This window comes from Ostrea edulis, chromosome 6 (genome assembly GCF_947568905.1).
Source record: "Ostrea edulis chromosome 6, xbOstEdul1.1, whole genome shotgun sequence".
Lineage (NCBI taxonomy): Eukaryota > Metazoa > Mollusca > Bivalvia > Ostreida > Ostreidae > Ostrea > Ostrea edulis.
In genome coordinates, this window is record NC_079169.1 from 63,619,771 (window position 1) to 63,637,866 (window position 18,096).

The 18,096-nt window shown below is 35.5% G+C and overlaps 1 protein-coding gene across 1 annotated transcript in view; it reads left to right on the top strand.

Moving 5' to 3' along the window:
• The first annotated feature begins 10,728 nt into the window (after window positions 1-10,728).
• LOC125647305 (pancreatic triacylglycerol lipase-like) overlaps window positions 10,729-18,096 on the top strand; it is a 29,809-nt gene continuing 22,441 nt past the window's right edge. Inside the window, exons 1-2 of the mRNA XM_048873988.2 lie at window positions 10,729-10,804; window positions 17,126-17,430. Of these exons, the coding sequence (XP_048729945.2) occupies window positions 10,765-10,804; window positions 17,126-17,430 (345 nt within the window). The 5' untranslated portion in view covers window positions 10,729-10,764. The remainder of the gene's footprint in view (window positions 10,805-17,125; window positions 17,431-18,096) is intronic.

Consider the following 18,096-nt stretch of genomic DNA (forward strand, 5'->3'; position numbering starts at 1 on the left):
TCCGTATGCGGGGCGAACACTCGACCTCTAGAGCCACCGGCAGATCAATTTATATATGGTGCTTCGATATATTTTTTTTTCAACTGCACACGTTGGATCAGCATTGCATAATTAATTGCATTGTGTACGAATTCAGAATGATTTAGATATTGTATTGGTTACAATACATACATTTCAGAGAACTATTGATAAACGTGAATCAATATACATGTATACAAAACACCAACAATAACATGTTCAATACTATTTCAACTACTTTTTTTCTTTTCTTGTGCTCTCTCTCTCTCTCCAAACAATACTAAGTTACAGACGCATGTAGAATTCATGACATCACTAACATAGAACAATTGATTAAAAGTTACATATAAAGAAGTATAAATAGCAAGGGTCAAATAACCAAAGTCATCGTCGCACGCTCGTTCTCTCGTCATTTCTCTGGACGGGTTTTGGGCCTTGGATTTAGCTTTATTGATAACTGAATATTGTCCATTTGATGATGTCACCATTTGAGCCTTTCTTTTTTACGTTGGTCTTTCATGAATTTGACGAAGATCCTTACATCTCCAAATCTGATCTGAAACAAAGAAATATCTATCAGATGGCGAAAGGCAATAATCTCCGTAGCCGCGGAGACTACCTCTCAAACGAAGAGATTGTCACACAGTTATGTAGCTTGTTTTCAATTAAATCTGACGTGAATTGTGGCTTCCAGTTCACGACTACTTTCAACACATGATTTATACTTTTGGTGTTGTTGTTTATCCATAATTTTTGTTCCATTTCGATTTCAAACGCGGTTTCACTTGTTTATCGAAGTATTTTGCCAGGGTCGTCTTTTAATGTTCTTGTAACCCATGTAGGTTGGACTATAACTCTTGGGTTGGTTTGTTGATATTTGCATATTTAAATATAAATCTAAACCTGCAACATACATACACATTTGAATATAACATTTACCCTAAGTGTAATTCACTAAGTACAATATCATAACTTTACAGCATAACATCTAAAGTATAATATTACTAATACTTAAATTCACGCATAATTAATATACGTAAAAATATGCTTACCAGTCTATAGTCAATGTAATAAATCTGATGGATATATAATGTATTACTTTATACTGTTTGCACCTTGACGGTCGAGCAGAGAATGACTGGATATTATAGAATAGCATCCGTGTGCGATTTAGTGAATACAGCTCACTCTCTATCTCTCTCATACATCTCTCTCTCTCTCTCTCTCAATCACCTGACATACAAACCAGAAACTAAGATAGACATTACCAAACAAAATAAGATCCTGGTCACATACTTGCCTTTTCTTCAAAGGGAATGGTGTTTTTCTAAAAATAAAATAATTATCGTTTATTTTTAATCGTGCGTTTCGGACTCGATATTTCATCAGAAGTCGCACGTGGTGATGTCACAATAAGGATAACTTTAATATATACACAGACACTTGAGGCATGATGGATCATGCAACACAACCCCCTAACCTTCTACACACCTTTTTAACTTATGCATTGTAAATATAATATTCATGAACTATACATGTATAACCTTAAGATGTAATAAATCACGTTTTCAGCGATTGTAAGAAGAAATATCATCACTGATAACGAGATTTGCTAAACTTTTAGCGATTTTTCGCATTTGAGAAGCAATAGATTATGTTTGACGGTTGATTATAGCCGATAAATGGACTGTATTTCCAGTTCACCATGACGATGAGAGAGGTAAGACCTTGACAGTTGCTTCTAAACGGTAGCGGTCTAATTATCCTAATATATCCAACTTTTCGCTGAAATTTTCAAGCGATGCAGCTGGTAAAAAAGAAAACCAAGATGGCGGCGTGATATATCTTGTGTTTACAGGAAGACAATGTTTTTTATCATAGATATTTAAAACGTCGAGTGCCTGTGAAAAATCATAATTTTCTTAACAAAATATAACATAGCAAGTAGATTTTGTCTTTATACATGCATTAATTAATATCACTGCATATTAATTTATATCAATAAAAATATTATGTTATTCAATTTTTTTACACAATCTATTAAAATTTCCTGTGCCACAACACTAATAATATAGAGTGCATACATTCAGCAATTAGCGCATTCTATATAATTCGAAACTTTTCAAACAGAAAGCATTGTGAACATCAAATACACTGTATTAAAAAAATAAATTACAATTAAACGCATACGGTGAAAAAACTACACTAACCAGTATGTCTACGTTTTAATGAGGAATTTCTAGCACGTATATAAGATAATACTTGATCACGGATATTCTCCACATCATGCTTATATCTGTCTTCAGTAAAGAATGGAGGTCTAGGTAGTTAAACCCTGAACTGTCCTCGTTTCAAAGGACAGCCGACACGTTTTAAAAGGACACTGCCATCAAGGGGCAAAAGGATGCTTATCTTTTCGGTCTTCATAAAAGTTCGCGATCAGAGAAAGCTGATAATAATCTAGTCAAAATGGATGAATAGAAATGACAAATGCAGCGAAGTTGTATGATTTTTTAAAAGACAAACTTGAAACATTGTGTTGTGTTCTACACGATTATATACTTTTAAAGAAAGTTTTCCTGATTATATATTTTTAAAGAAAGTTTTCCTGATTTGATATCTAGCATTCTAATTTTTGAAAGAAATATAACGATATATGATGCAGTGACCAGTCGGTATTCATTGAACAAAATTTCCAAATTACTCACAGCACTCAATTACTAGTATTAAATGTCACTAGTCCGTTAACGGATCAAATAATTTTTTATTTTTTTTGTTTCTTACTTTTGTTCTTTTCTTTTTCAAGGAGGGTGGGTAGGGTGAAAAACTCATTATGTATGTAGCTGCTCGCTAATACCTCAGTCAACGCTGAGTTGCAAGACTATTGTAAACCGTTCATTAAATCCTTAAAAGGCCACCAATGATATTTTACACAAAATTAATGGGGATTTAAAATAATATATGCAGCTAAGATTTTTCTGAAAATCGGGCAAATACATTAATTTCATCAAAATCAAAATTTCGAGAATTAATTTACAAGCTCTTCTTAAAATATTCTGCACCATAAATTGATTAAGTTTATGCTGCGTTCACATGGATGCGCATCAAAATTTCCGTGTTCACGATTTAATTCGCATTAACTTACGTTTAATTAAATTCTTCGTGTGAACGAGGCAGTAGGTAAATTAGTTTGTATAAACGTTAGAAAGTGTTTTACAAGGATATTGTAATTGCGACACTATGACAACAATATCTATGGGCAGAGAATGGAACGAGTAAATTATCAAATGGCGATCACATTTGCACAAGAAAAGGGAGAGAGCAGAAACAATAGCTGAAGAACAGAAAAAGAGGTTGCCATTGTAACTTTATCTTTTCAATGTTGTTTCCAGGGGGATGAAAACCTCCTATTAATTGGATAGGCTTGTAAAATAATTTCTAATGGTGAATACCAGAGAAGAAATAATAGGATTTGAAAGGTTATTTCTTTTTCACTATTTCATTTTGTCATTTTTCAATTTTCTTTATATTTGTGAAACAACATACTGTCACAATTGGTGGGAGAGGGGGTGTCAGAAAATGACAACTCCTGGAAAAGGGGTAGTATACACAAGCGCTTGCTTAAATAGTACGTTTTTACGATTTTAAAATACGTACATGCCTACACCATGTACATGTACAGTGTAAGTATATATGTATAACTTATGAAGTATATGAAACGGTGGAACATAAGGATGACTTCCCGTTTTCAATAAAAATTTCTGCTGCCCTCATTCATAATACAATAAGTCTTTTGAATTTACAAAATGCCGATCATCCCCATAATGTCAACTAAGCATACAGTATTGTATGTTCCGTTCCATTCTACGTTTTAGCAACACCCGATGATTGTTTACAAACTTCCAAACCACGCGATCTCTTTCAACCCACGCGGATTACATATCATACGCTACGCGTTTCAAAACGTGTCACAAAACATTTGTTTGCTATTGCAGCACAAGATTATTGTAAGTATTTTACATTCAGATATATCGGCGATGTATTATCTATTAACAATAATAATTTTCATTCATATGTCGATTCAATATATCCCAGTGAACTTGAAATAAAAGACACCACAGAGTCGTCCACTTCTGCTTCATAATTAGATATTTTATTAAAAGTAGATATTAATGGCAAACTAACAACTTAACTTTATGACAAACGGGATGATTTCAACTTCTCCATCGTCAACTTCCAATATCTATGTAGCAATATTCCATTATCACCTGCATATGGTGTTTACATCTCTCAACTGATTCGATTCGCAAGAGCTTGTTCTGCGTATGGTCAGTTTTTAAATCGAGGCAGGCTACTAACAAACAAGTTGATGGTGCAGGGGTTCCAACAGTCGCGTTTAAAATCAGCATTTCGCAAATTCCATGGTCGTTATAACGATCTCGTTTGCCAATAAAACCTATCATTGGGTCAAATGCTGTCTGACGTGTTTCATGCCCATTGTTAAGCCGTTCTTGGCACACTGATTTTGACTATGGATAACTCCGTTTAAATGATTAAGATGTAGGGCTCACGGCGAGTGTGATCGGTCGACAGGGGATGTTTACTCCTCCTTGGCACCTGATCCCACCTCTGGTATATCCAGGGGTCCGTGTTTGCCCAACTCTCTGTTTTGTATTGCTTATTGGAGTTATGAGAATGCTCACTGTTCGTTATCTTCGCCTTTCATATGATACTGAGTCGGTATTTTGATAGAAGTGCAATACGGGACTTTCGAGATACGGATACACTCTGACTTTTATCGCGCGTTGAATGTAATTTGTAGGGCATGTCACTTCCGGGTTACAATAACAACCATGTAAACAAGTATGGAATACTTCAATTGCTATCAAATTACTGTATTAAAAGACAATTTTTCAAAGAAAGGAATCATTACAACCATTTATAAGAAAATGCATTTGATTAAATTATGTGTGTTGGCGATGAAAACAAAATCTAGGGAATATCTTGAGGATATCAGTAAAACTTCAAGTCTACCACCCAAGGATACGCTTTTAAATGCGCCTTTTTCCTTCAACCTAATTTACAACCAGTTACTAAGTACCAATAGTGACTTGAATAGTCATCGTGGGACTGCGCATACATGTAGCTCTTTACGAACCGTCTGCTAGCGATACACCAGTTATATCGATGTCAACTTTGCCCTATAATTGCTTAATACATGTATCACATGACCGCGTTGTATAAACGTCAAGTCTAATAGGTCGTTCCGGCACATCCCGAAAGTTCCGTATTGTATGAGAAGGACATTTTTAATGTCTACCCAGAGTTATTGTTCCTTACACTATATGTTTTGAATACTTTATAAATTTGCCGATAGGTGTCGTTGATTGGAAGACGTTTGAGTACCCTCCTAATAATCGCTGGCGCATGCGCGCTCTGCGATTAAAATTTCATTTCCAATTTTTATGGGCTGGCCAAGCAAGTACATGTAATTTCTAGCTGAGATTCCGATGATATTTTGTCGAACATATATTACAATCTGATGGTTTCGATATTTATTTTGTTGTGTTGTCAGGATTTTAAAATAAATGTCATAGAAATGCTTTGTTTTACTTGTAGTCTAGGTAAGGTATTTGCGGAATCGTAACTTTTTTTTTTATTGCGAACGTAATATCAATTGGCGGAAAGGCCTTTATGGAAAATTTGATCACCTACCAACCCGCATTTATATCCCGATATATATTTTTAAATGATACCTTATTACTTATATTTACATTTTTGACTGAAAACCATTGCTGAATTGTGTTGACAATATGTTTCCATAGATTTCACATTGTTGACCTGCATAACGCTTCTTTGGAAATGACGATTGATTGAATAGATATTGCTTGACGTCCCTCTAGAGAATATATCATTCATATGGAGACGTCACCACTGCCGGTGAAGGGCTGCTAAATTTAGGCCTATGCTCGGCGCTTACGGCCTTTGAGCAGGGAGGGATCTGTATTGTGATGTAAACCTGCTGTGGGGACTCGGTTTTTGAGGTCTCACAAAGTTCCATCAAATGAAGAACTGTTTTAATTATTAAGACGTTGAAAAACAAGTACATGTATATCAACAAGGACATAATAATACATTAACTCAGGAGTATATAATTGAAAGTTCTTCCTTATGTCTAAATTGATAATTTTGGGAAAATTGGGGGAAAACGTACTGCAAAAGGGAGAGGGGTGCGCAACGATACAGTTTTGATACGCCCTTTCACTTTTGAAAGTTGAAGACGCAGTTGTTGAAGACCGTCTTTGAAAGATATTCTGTAGACATTATGGAGTTAACAGATCACTGAGGTGGAGGAACATGAAGAACAGGGCGGTAGTCGTTAGATGTAGGCAATTCATTTATAGACAGGACAGAGGACGCAGATGAATCTCCGGAAAGAACTGACATCACAGAGAATGTGGAAGTGCACGAAAGTAAGGGACGGTTTTGATTGGTATTTGTAATTGTTGACAAATATGAGCTCACTGAACGCTTCTGTTGACTCGATAAATCTGTAATAGGTTTTCAATGACGCCTCGCTTCGATGCCCCGACATAAACATGATTTTGGCGTGCTTGGAGTATCATCACCTCATGGCTGATGTGGCACGGAGGTAGTGCGGTGTGTAAGTCTTCATGCACTTTGACGACTTACAAATATCGGCCATAAATCCTGTGAGTGACCTTTTTGCTAAAATTTAATTTCATCGCCTAGCAGTAGGTACAATTCCGCATCACCAATGACCAGCAGATGAGATTTTAGACATACAATAGTAAGACATTGTTTTACAGAAATGTTTTTATTATTGATGGAAGTCCACTGCTTGGAATAATAATAAAATCATAAATACATTTTGTGATGTTGATTTCATCTAGTGATAGACTTCTGTAGTAAGCGAGAGCGATTGCTAGGGGTGTATTGACTTAGTAAAAGTAGTACCTGTAACCTACTTTTTTAGTAAATGTTCATACGCACAGCCGTGACCTCGTAAAGGTATTTATACAGTGATAAAAACGTATTGTTCGCAATCGTGTTATATAGGAGAAAACAGTTGAAAATGTAAATATTATTCGTATAAAGATTTGTATGGCATCTAAGTTATATATATGGGTTTGACGCAGGGTCTGGATCGATAATCGAACCCGGGCATCTCGGTTGTGAAGCGAACACCCTAATTATCTACTAGGTTACCGAGACAGAAAAGCTAGCTAGTGTTTGATATACAGTATCAATTGTGTACTAAGACTTCTTGTAAATTCCCTCCTTTGCGATGACGAAATTGGTAAAACAACAACAAACACAGGTCGCCCACTCTTTCGTGTCGCCGTGTGTACTTTATAAGGTGGCTCACTACACCCAGAAATAGTGTTCTCTATACGACTCTTGAGAAAAAATAGGAAATTAACTTGAAAACTTTTTAATCCGATGGAATTAAATAACTTCTATAGCTTGATAAAAAGCACAATCATGATATTATGCCTCCATTAATATCCAATATTAATACACCTTTAGAATATTGGATGGTATACGAGACAAATAGTCACATCAATGTAGTGTATAGAACGGAAAACCAAGCAAAAATGTTAATTTCTAGAGTTTGTGAATCGAGGTTTATTAATGACTCATCATGATCGTGCGTATACATGCTTCGTCTATAAATGTCGTACATTCTAGATGAATTAGAGGGCAGTGGCTAGGGCCCAATGCAATGCATATAATTTGCTTCAAATTGCTCCAAGCAATATCGATATCCAATTAATGTGGTGGAATTAACTGACTTTTTTCAGGAGAGAACCTGATGTAACAGAATGGACTTCTTTAGGGGAAACAACCACTGTCTTGAAGACACAGTTTGCGAAGAAGAGATTTAAATCTATTTTATAAAAATATTATGAATCATCGTATAAATATAGGATCTCCCATGATTTGTGGTTTGACATGATTTATATTCAACGAGTTGTGGGTTTTCTATCTCCGAGATCCCGTGGGGATCCGAATTAGAATAGGTCTATCAGTACTCCCTTGCTTGTTGTAAGAGGCGACTAAATGGGGAGGTCCTTCGGAGAAGACCGCAAAAACCGAGGTCCCGTGTCACAGCAGGTGTGACATGATAAAGATCCCTCCCTGCTCAATGGCCATAAGCGCCGAGGATAGGCCTACATTTTGCAGCCCTTCACTGGCAATGGTGACGTCTCCATGTGAGTGAAATATTTTCGAGAGGGACGTTAAACAATATTCAAAGGCTCGGGGATAGAAAACACACAACAGTTGGATAATAATCATATCAACCATAAACCATGGGAGTTCCTTTTTAATCACATGTTAACCCCCCCCCCCCCCCCCCTTCCTGTTATTCATATGCCTTACTGTATTGTTGGGAACTTTGCTTCCTGACATTTTGTAAACAAACTACGTAAACTGACGTTTGTTTGTGACGTCACAAACGGCGTAGGAAAACGTAGTGTAATGATTTTTTAAAGAGACACTACAGCTCATTTTGCGCAAAAATTCTAAAATGACAATTTTCCCAGTGCTTTCTCAATTTTTGTTACATTGGTGAATGTATGAACTTTGCGAAAATAACTTATCTAAAGTTTAAAATTCTAGTTTTAACGTAAAAATTAATACTTTTTGATGACCTATACAAAAATATCGAGTCTCCTTCTCTCGGTCGTCATACGCATGCGCATAGAGGTAAACAAAGCAGCATGTCGTCCAATCAAAGAAAATGTAGTGGATAGATCAAGAAGTTCGACAGATTCTGCGAGAAAAGAGGTAAAACTAGAATGGGATAAAACTCATACGTGAACTGAAATTTACTTAGGGATCAGTATGACCGGTGTACGTTGGAAAACGAAGAGCTACATGTAGGAGAAACGCACGTAGGACTCATTGGCGAATCTAAGGTTTCCGAAGGAGGGATGTGAAAGTCAAATATTAGCCAAAGTATTCAGTCATTTTGGGTGCCAAATCTGGAGTTTTACTCCCAATTTGTCGCGAAAAAAGGGAAGGGGGTGTTGGTTCCCTCTAAATCTAGCCGCGAAGACACTGCTTCAAACTGCCTGTCAAAAGTAAGTGCTATTGTTAACTGAAGACGACACGTGTTAGTTGTAAACATCGGTCAATAGGAACATGGAAGGGTTTCTGTTAAAATTATGATTTGTAATTACTTAACTATAAGAAGCAGGGAGTAATTTCATACTTGAAAGGTGAGAGTGAACCCCCTTTAGTGGTATTTAAATAATTTTTTACACAACACCTTTGCTGTCATTCAAAACCACGTGATGTAAATAAGCATTCAAAAGTCCGAGTCGGCATGAAGAAACCTTTGAATTCCGGATGATCATAATGCATCCAAATTGTTCAAAATTGTCAGTATCGATATGAATTTTTTCAATATGTGTTTTAAAAAACACTTCATTAAAATGTGGAAAATGAGCTATAGTGTCTCTTTAAACAATTATGTAATGGATGATATCCACTGGATAAAGAAAGGAGTAAACTAATCAAGGTTGAGATTCGGCTCGGCTGAATATTTGGACTGACGCCATCACCGAATCTCGGAGCAGTCCTTCATAATTCATGTCTGGATTTACTTTCAGCTTCAGCCGTTTCTAGCAATTAATGTGCACTTAGGTGACACTGCTGTTCGCTTCAAATGTTAATAAAACTAACTCTATATCACTATTAATGCTATATTACTTACCGTCTAAATATGTAAATTCCATAAAATAAACCATCACTATTTTTTCCGTTCAAATGAAGGCTTCTATAGCGCAATATTTTATCTCCCAAAATTGAAGAGTTCCTATACTTTGTTTTTTGAATTAGCGAAATGCAAGTAGGTGTGTAGAGATACGATGTATCAGTAACTAGATAAAGCAGACAATAGGAACTCTTCAATTCCAGGAGATAAAATATTGTGCCATGGAAATCTTCATTTGAACGGAAAATGTAGTGCCTGTTTTCATTTAGGGATTTTTATACCTAAACGGTAAGTAATACAGCATTGATAGTGATAAAGAGTTAGTTTAACTGTCAAATTACTTATTTGAAGCGAACAGCAGTGTCACCTAAGTGCACTTTAATTGCTAGAACTGGTCGAAGCTGAAAGTAAATTTCCAGACATGAATTATGAAGGACTACTCCGAGATTCGGTTAAGGCGTCAGTCCAAATATTCAGCCAAGCCGAAACTCAGTCGGGATTAGGAGTAAACATGTGATAATAAAGTATATTTCTAAACTAAATTTGATTTAAATTGAATTTATCTAAATTAAGTAAAATTAGACCAGAAATCTATTGTTTTTATATTGAAAAAAAAAATATGATTTTTTTTTTAATATAGAACAGCGATATTTTTTCGGAAGATTCTGCAAGTTTCGTGTTGCTTTTGTTTCACGAAATATTGTCCCTGTCTCAAACACGTGCACGTCAGGCATTGTTAATTTGCATATCAAAAGTAAACCTTATGAATAGCCGCAAGTGTGCATTAAAACATGGCGTGTGTTTCCTTAAAAGATAACCATGTAAGATAGTATCTTAAATCCATTTACATAAATCTACACTGCAAAAGTAAATTCCTTGATTTTGAATATGGAAATGAATAGACCTTGAAGGTAAAACTAAAGTTTTGCTATATTAGAGATGAACAACAATAGAATCTCAAATTACAAGATTATCTTCCGAGACGAATCCCGAGCTTTGAAATGTGGTACGGTAAATTCTGGTGGACATACAGCGCCTTACGTAAGTCAAGTATTTATAATCACCCTGTGGTTCCGTTGATTTATTTCGTTATATCCGTAGTTTGGTATATCCTAATCACGATTTATATTTTACAATTTAAAACGAAGGGCAGCTTACGGAAAAATCTCTGTTTATCAAATAAGATTGATCGAACTATATAAATATCACGAATGCTAAATTTTAGTTTTGAGGCCGCAAAGTGACAGAAACCGCGAAAGCTTCCAGCTTTGTAATACAGGTCGGGTCGACTTTAAGTTACCAAATACTTTTTCTATCAATAGTAAAGAACTGAAAACCTACATATGTACGTGTTAACATTAGATACATGATTGATTGAAATAAATAGTGGTTTTATGTTCCACATTTGAAACTTGCTTAGGAGACGTTGCTTTGTTTTTGCATGAGGCAGGCAAACCCCCACACCAACTGAATTGACATATATATAGGGTCAAGAGAATAACAAATATTGGACACATCAGTTTTGTATCATATATTATGCAAGCTGACGCCCTATTCCCGGAAGATATGAAAGACTAATAATGATAATCAAGGCATGTTACTTCGTGCGTATATATTTATTGAATAGATACATTATACCACCGACAGACTAACAACTCAACTTTATGAGAAACGGATGATTTTAGCTTCTCCATTATCAACTTCCGATATTTATTTAGCAATACTCCATTATCACCTGTATATGGTGTTTATATCTCTTAACTGAATCAATACGCAAGGGCATGTTTTGCGTATAATCAGTTTTTTAAATCGAGACAGGCTACTGACAAACAAGTAAATGTTACAGAGGCTTCAACAGTCTCGTTTAAAGTCAGCATATCGCAATTCTATGGTCGTTAAAACGATCTAATTTGCCAATGCAACCTGTCATTTGGTCAAATGCTGTCTGACATGTTTCATACCCATTGTTAGGCTGTTATTGGCACACTGATTCTGACTACGGATTGCTCCGTTTGCCTGATTAAGATGTAGGGCTCACGGCGAGTGTGAACGGTCGAAAGTGGAAGCTTACGTCTCCTATGCATCTGATCCCACCTCTGATGTATCCAGGGATCCGTGTTGGCCCATCTCTCTATTTTGTATTCCTTAGAGAAATTATGAGATTGATCACTGTTTGTTTTATTTACCTTTTTCATGTAAAATGCCACATAAATAGTTGTCTACCCTGAAATAGAATTGGGTATCCTTTTGGTTTGAAATATTCCCAGTTCGGGGTTTCCTGTTTCTATGTCCATTTCCCTGTAGCACATCAAGCTGACACTTGATATTTCCATGTGGGTAACACTAGATTATGTTTTTATTTTGATCGATTTCGACCTTTCCAACAAGAGTTTTGCCCCTCTAATTTAAAATTGATGTGATATGGATGATACAGTACCCGCAACGTTATTCTTGACATTCCTATCGTGCGTGTATCCTACCCTATCGTGTATCAGGTTTTCCGTTTTCTATCGTGTTTTGCGTTTATCAGGTATATCGTGTTTTGCGTGTATCAGGTTTTCCGTTTATCGTGTAGCTTCGGAAACTATCGGGATCGTATATTAAATCTAATGAAAAAGTACGATACTTTCCGAAAGCTTTATTCGTTTTGTTAAAGAAGCTATTTTTAGGAATCGAGGAAAGACAGTATGTTTGAAGGAGAACATAAAGCTGTCGATTTTAAGGCAGAAAAAGAGCTATATGTCTGTCCAGAGAGGGTGAAAATTTATCACAATTTCATTCTAAGTAGTCTGGAAAGTAGGCAGTGGTTTGCTGAGCAAACCGAGGACAGTAAAACTGAAAATTCCTTCATCTGGAGTTCATAAACATTTCCTTGTCTAAAAACAATTATTTGTAATTAACACTGACAGAGAAATAGGAAGTTCCGATCTGAAAGGAAAAATCAGTAAATTACATTGTTTATTACATATATTTTAATAATGGTTCTTTTTCTTCCGATTTTTTTCACCTGTATTCAACTCATATACCAACTACTGAACTTGTGCGCGTTCTTATCTATCTGATTTTGTGTATCACCCGTGTTTTGACAGTAAACATTCTCAGGGACATTGTATTTCACACATTTAGAAGATTAAATTTTAAAAGAGTGCAAGGGTATTACATCTCCCAAAATTCTGCTCATTTGGGCACGATTCAGCTGTCATCGTTGGCTTTTTTTATTTGTACATGTGCACATGTACCAATCAATAGTCGTACGTGTAGATACTGGAAATTTATGCTGATTTTGATGATTATTTGAATTTTTTACATGCTAAACACAAACATTTTAAAGCGTTTCTAAATTGCGAATTTAAATCAAGCCGGGTTTCGTATATGTTTTTTAATAGTTTATTTATTTTTTGTTAACAATTAAATATCAATTCATATAAATATGTTCCAATTACTTATGACTATCAATTATCACTCAAAGTGTAGAAATATCTGACATGTGAGCATATGGTGTAGTGCAGTGGATTGTTTTTAAAGCGGTCATTATGAAAATAATTGTAGTTGTTGAATGAGCGGTGAACTCAGAGCTTGATGCAAAATAACCCCCCTCCTCGCTACACACAAAATATTACTTGGTTTTATTTGATATCCAAGATAATAGACATTAGAATAAGAGAGCTATTGAAGCATGTTATCACTACATTATATTACATTTTGTTAATTCCCTGTTTAATTGCTAAACGCTCGGCATCAAGTGTGAATGTCACAGGTCCTCGGAGATGATCTTAAAAACAGACGTCCCGTGTCACAGTAGGTGTGGCACGTTAAAAAAACCTCACTGCTCAATGGCCGTAATTGCCGAGCATAGGCCCAAATTTCATATATTAAACATTAGGTGACAATATACGTTTAAGAATCATTGGCTGAGAAAATTCATATAGATATCAAATAATGAATTCAATACCGTATATAGTTTAGTTTTCGGATTTTAGCTGTAATGACGTTAAAAAAAACATAAATAGAATTAAAAAAAATTAAAAAATAAACGTACAACCGTGGATAAATAAATTATACGTTTTAGGTATATATTGAATATTGAAATCCTTCAATATTATTATCAACATAATGTAATTATTTTGTACGTATCAAACTTTCGTTCTGTCTAAATTGTTTCTAAATTTACAACATTTCTATCAGGTTTTCCGTTTATCGTGAAGATCGTTTATCGTGTTTTGCGTTTATCAGGTCTATCGTGAAGATCGTTTATCAGGTTTTGCGTTTATCAGGTTTACCGTGTATCCTATCGTATCGTGCGTGTATCCTATCCTATCGTGCGTGTATCCTATCCTATCGTGTTCTATCGTTTATCATGTTAAGAATAACGTTGCGGGTACTGTACATAATTTGTACGTCTAACCCCCTTACAATTTTGAAGTGAGGACCTTGTCACACAGAGTGTTTGTATGGGTACTGGAAATGTGCACGTGGCAAGGATTTTGATTTTCTTCTATTTATGGGGACAATACACATTGCTGAACTTAGTCAGTTTTGAGGAAATTTAGTAAATCAGAAGTGATAAAAGAATTAGATAGGTTACATGAGGAATATGTTTTGGTTCCAGCTGACAAAGCTAGTAACAACATTGTCTTTGTTTGTAAGGCTCATTATTACAACTGTATTTTAAACGAACTTGGCATTAATTCCACTTTTGGTAATCATACTTATACTCCAACTGCCCTTTCAAAAGATGAAATTCTTCAAAACCATGCTTCAGTTTTAGAAACATTTAATATTCCAGTCAATGGGTCGAATGAATATGAGTTACCGTATCTATACTGGATTCCTAAACTACATAAAAACCCTTTCAAACAAAGATACATAGCTGGATCCAGTAAGTGCTCTACCAAGCCCCTATCTTTGCTTCTCACGAAAATGTTAACAGCTGTGAAGGAGAAACTTCAAACTTACTGTGCGACTACATATGCCAGAAGTGGTGTTAATCAAATGTGGATTCTAAGAAATTCTAAAGAACTTTTAGTAAACTTGAAATCGCAGAATTTTCCCCAAATCAATAACATTAAAGCTGTATGACCCGATGTTCATGTATTATTTTTGTACATAATTACTTTAAAGCAGATTAATTACTTTATAAAGTTATTAACTTCCCCTTAATTACATGCTTGAAAACATCTGCATGTAAAAGAAAACAGTGCGAAAATTATTTAGAAAGTAAATATAGTGGCTACATATATAAATCATCCCATAATAGACGTCTATAAATAGACCCACGCGCGTCAGGGGAATCCCAACATGATGTATTAACTCATACGCAAATGTTTAGTTTTAAGGCTGAAAGAGCGTAAAACAACGAATTACTAAGAGGTATTTGAAATTTTTATTTCTATTAAACTTATGGTACGGTACTGTTATAACAAAATACACAGCTTTACACATATAAGACCACCGATGATCTGAAAGTTTGAACTGGTCACGTGACTGTCACTTGAAATGGCAGAGTGACACGGTTATTTGTAAACATCGATTTAAAATCAAATTATTTGGGTTAAAACAGGTGAAATAATTCATGATATGTCGTACAGTCTCATAACTACATACGTGCGATGATTTAATAGCGTTTTTACGAGATGGAAAAAAATATTGTAATTCGGACCATACAGCTTTAAAACCTATGACTTTTCAACACTATACACGACCATTCCTCACGATAAATTAAAGACTAGACTTTTTGACATCATAGACAGTTGCTTCTTCAACAAAAACGGAAATATTCATATCTAGTGATCAGTCATTCAAAAAACATACTTTGTTAAATACCACTCTGATTCCACGCACAAGTACTCTGAAGTTGAAATAAAAAATATGCTAGAGTTCCTCATTGACAATATCTTCGTGGTCTTTGGTGATCAGGTCTTCCAATAGTCTGTTGGAATTCCCATGGGCACGAATTGTGCTCCTTTGTTAGCTGATCTGTTTTTATATTTATATTAAGCAGAATTTATTCAAAAACTTCTACGTGAGAAGAAAAAATTTCTCGCTGTGGCCTTCAATTCGACTTTCAGATATATAGATGACGTTTGGTCTATTAACAATGATAGCTTTCATTCACATGTCGATTTGATATATCCCTGTGAGCTCGAAATAAAGGACACCACAGAGTCGTCCACTTCTGCTTCATACTTAGATATTTTATTGATAGTAGACATTAACGGCAAACTGACAACTCAACTGTATGACAAACGGGATGATTTCAGCTTCTCCATCGTCAACTTCCCATATTTATGTAGCAATATTCCATTATCACCTGCATATGGTGTTTACATATTTCAACTGATTCGATATGCAAGAGCTTGTTCTGCGTATAGTCAGTTTTTTAATCGAGGTAAGCTACTGACAAACAAGTTGATGGTACATGGATTTAAACAGTCTCGATTGAAGTCAGCATTTTGCAAATTCTATGGTCGTTATAACGATCTACTTCGTCAGTACAACCTCACATTGGGTGAAATGCTGTCTGACGTGTTTCATACCGATTGTTAAGCCGTTCTTGGCACACTGATTTTGACTGCGGATAACTCCGTTTACCTGATCAGGATATAGGGCTCACGGCGGGTGTGACCGGTCAACAGGGGATGCTTACTCCTCCTAGGCACCTGATCCCACCTCTGGTGTGTCCAGGGGTCCGTGTTTGCCCAACTATCTATTTTGTATTGCTTATATGAGTTATGAGATTGATCACTGTTCGTTATCTTCACTTTGCATAAAGCGAGTGCATGGTTTGTCATTTAATTCCACTCACAATTTCAAAGCTAGGGCCTTTGTAAACAACTTGAAAATGTACGTATTGGAAGGATGTTGATTCTTAGCAATTTTCTTTAATATTTGAAATATCTATATATTGTTGATTGTTAAATGTTCACAGAAATGTGTCTCGTGATAACTTTAAAGAATATAAAAGTTATCCATGCATCTCTGAACCTAAAAATATCCTTTCTTCGAACTCAAATTACTGAATTTATGTGTGCCAAAGAACGAACGTTTATAAACTCTGTGTAATTTTCGTGAATGTTTACAGAAACGGTCAACCCGTGTTCCATTCAAGTTCTGTATCTATACAATGAAACATATTGTCGGATGGTCAGTTCATTGAATTTAAAAGTGAAGTGATTTTAAAGCATTACGAAAAAGTTTGACAATGTACTTACCGCCTTGCCTCGTCCCGACACACAGTAATCACTACTACATCACCGGAAGTCATAGCAGTGATCGCAGTTCCATTATTACTTAATCGACAGTAATCATTTCCCCGCCTGGGCTTGTCAGGGGTGTAATATGCTGTGTCATATTTTCAAACAGGTCTAATATTCCCGGACGTGTGTTATAAAAACGATGAAGTAGGATGTTACAACAAAGAAGAACCGTTTGCCCATTTTGATATTCTACCAAATTCCCCCGGACCTTTGGGAATGGACGTGAAGTTCAAACTGTACACACGAGTAAACGACAAGGTTCCGGAACTGCTGAACAACGTCCTTTTGGATGCTAAATGGATTCCAAAGAATTATAATCCAATAAAGAAAACAGCATTTCTTATCCACGGTTTTAATGATAACGGGAACAATCCTTGGATGTTAGAAATGAAGGATAGCATTTTACAAAAGGTATGGCATCGATATGTTTTAGCATCAAAAGATTATCGAACAATATGACGTCATTTAATAGACGAGATAGAAAAGAATGACATAGGTTATAATGAGGAATATGTTTGGGTTCAAGCTGACAAACCTTGTAATAACATTCCCATTGTTTTATAAGGCTCATTATCACACTGTATCTCAAATGAATTTGGCATTAATTCCACATTTGGTAATCGTACTTATAATCCAACTGCCCTTTCAAAAGATAAATGAAACGTTCTTCTTTCCCTCTTGAACGGTGAACGAACACAGAACGCGAACAGAGCGCAAAGTGAACTGTGAGCGCAAGATGATCTACTTATTTGGAATGTTTCGATTTTTTCCCTTGAATTGTACTTATTTCATAATCAGATGATTAATGCACGCAGCAATCATACAGAAACAAAAGCAAATTACCTATATACATTATGTACAGTTTTCCATGTACAGATACATGTATACATATGTAAACAATGCATTTTTAGGTCAGTTGAGTAAACTCAGGTGACCTATTGCAATTCGCTGTCGTCTGTCGTGCGTTAACAATTGAACATTTTTATGCTCCCCCCTTTTTCAAAGAAGAGGGGTAATCTTATGAAAACCAGATCATAAGATCCGCTCACTATTGTAGAGATCTAAGTGAGCGGATCT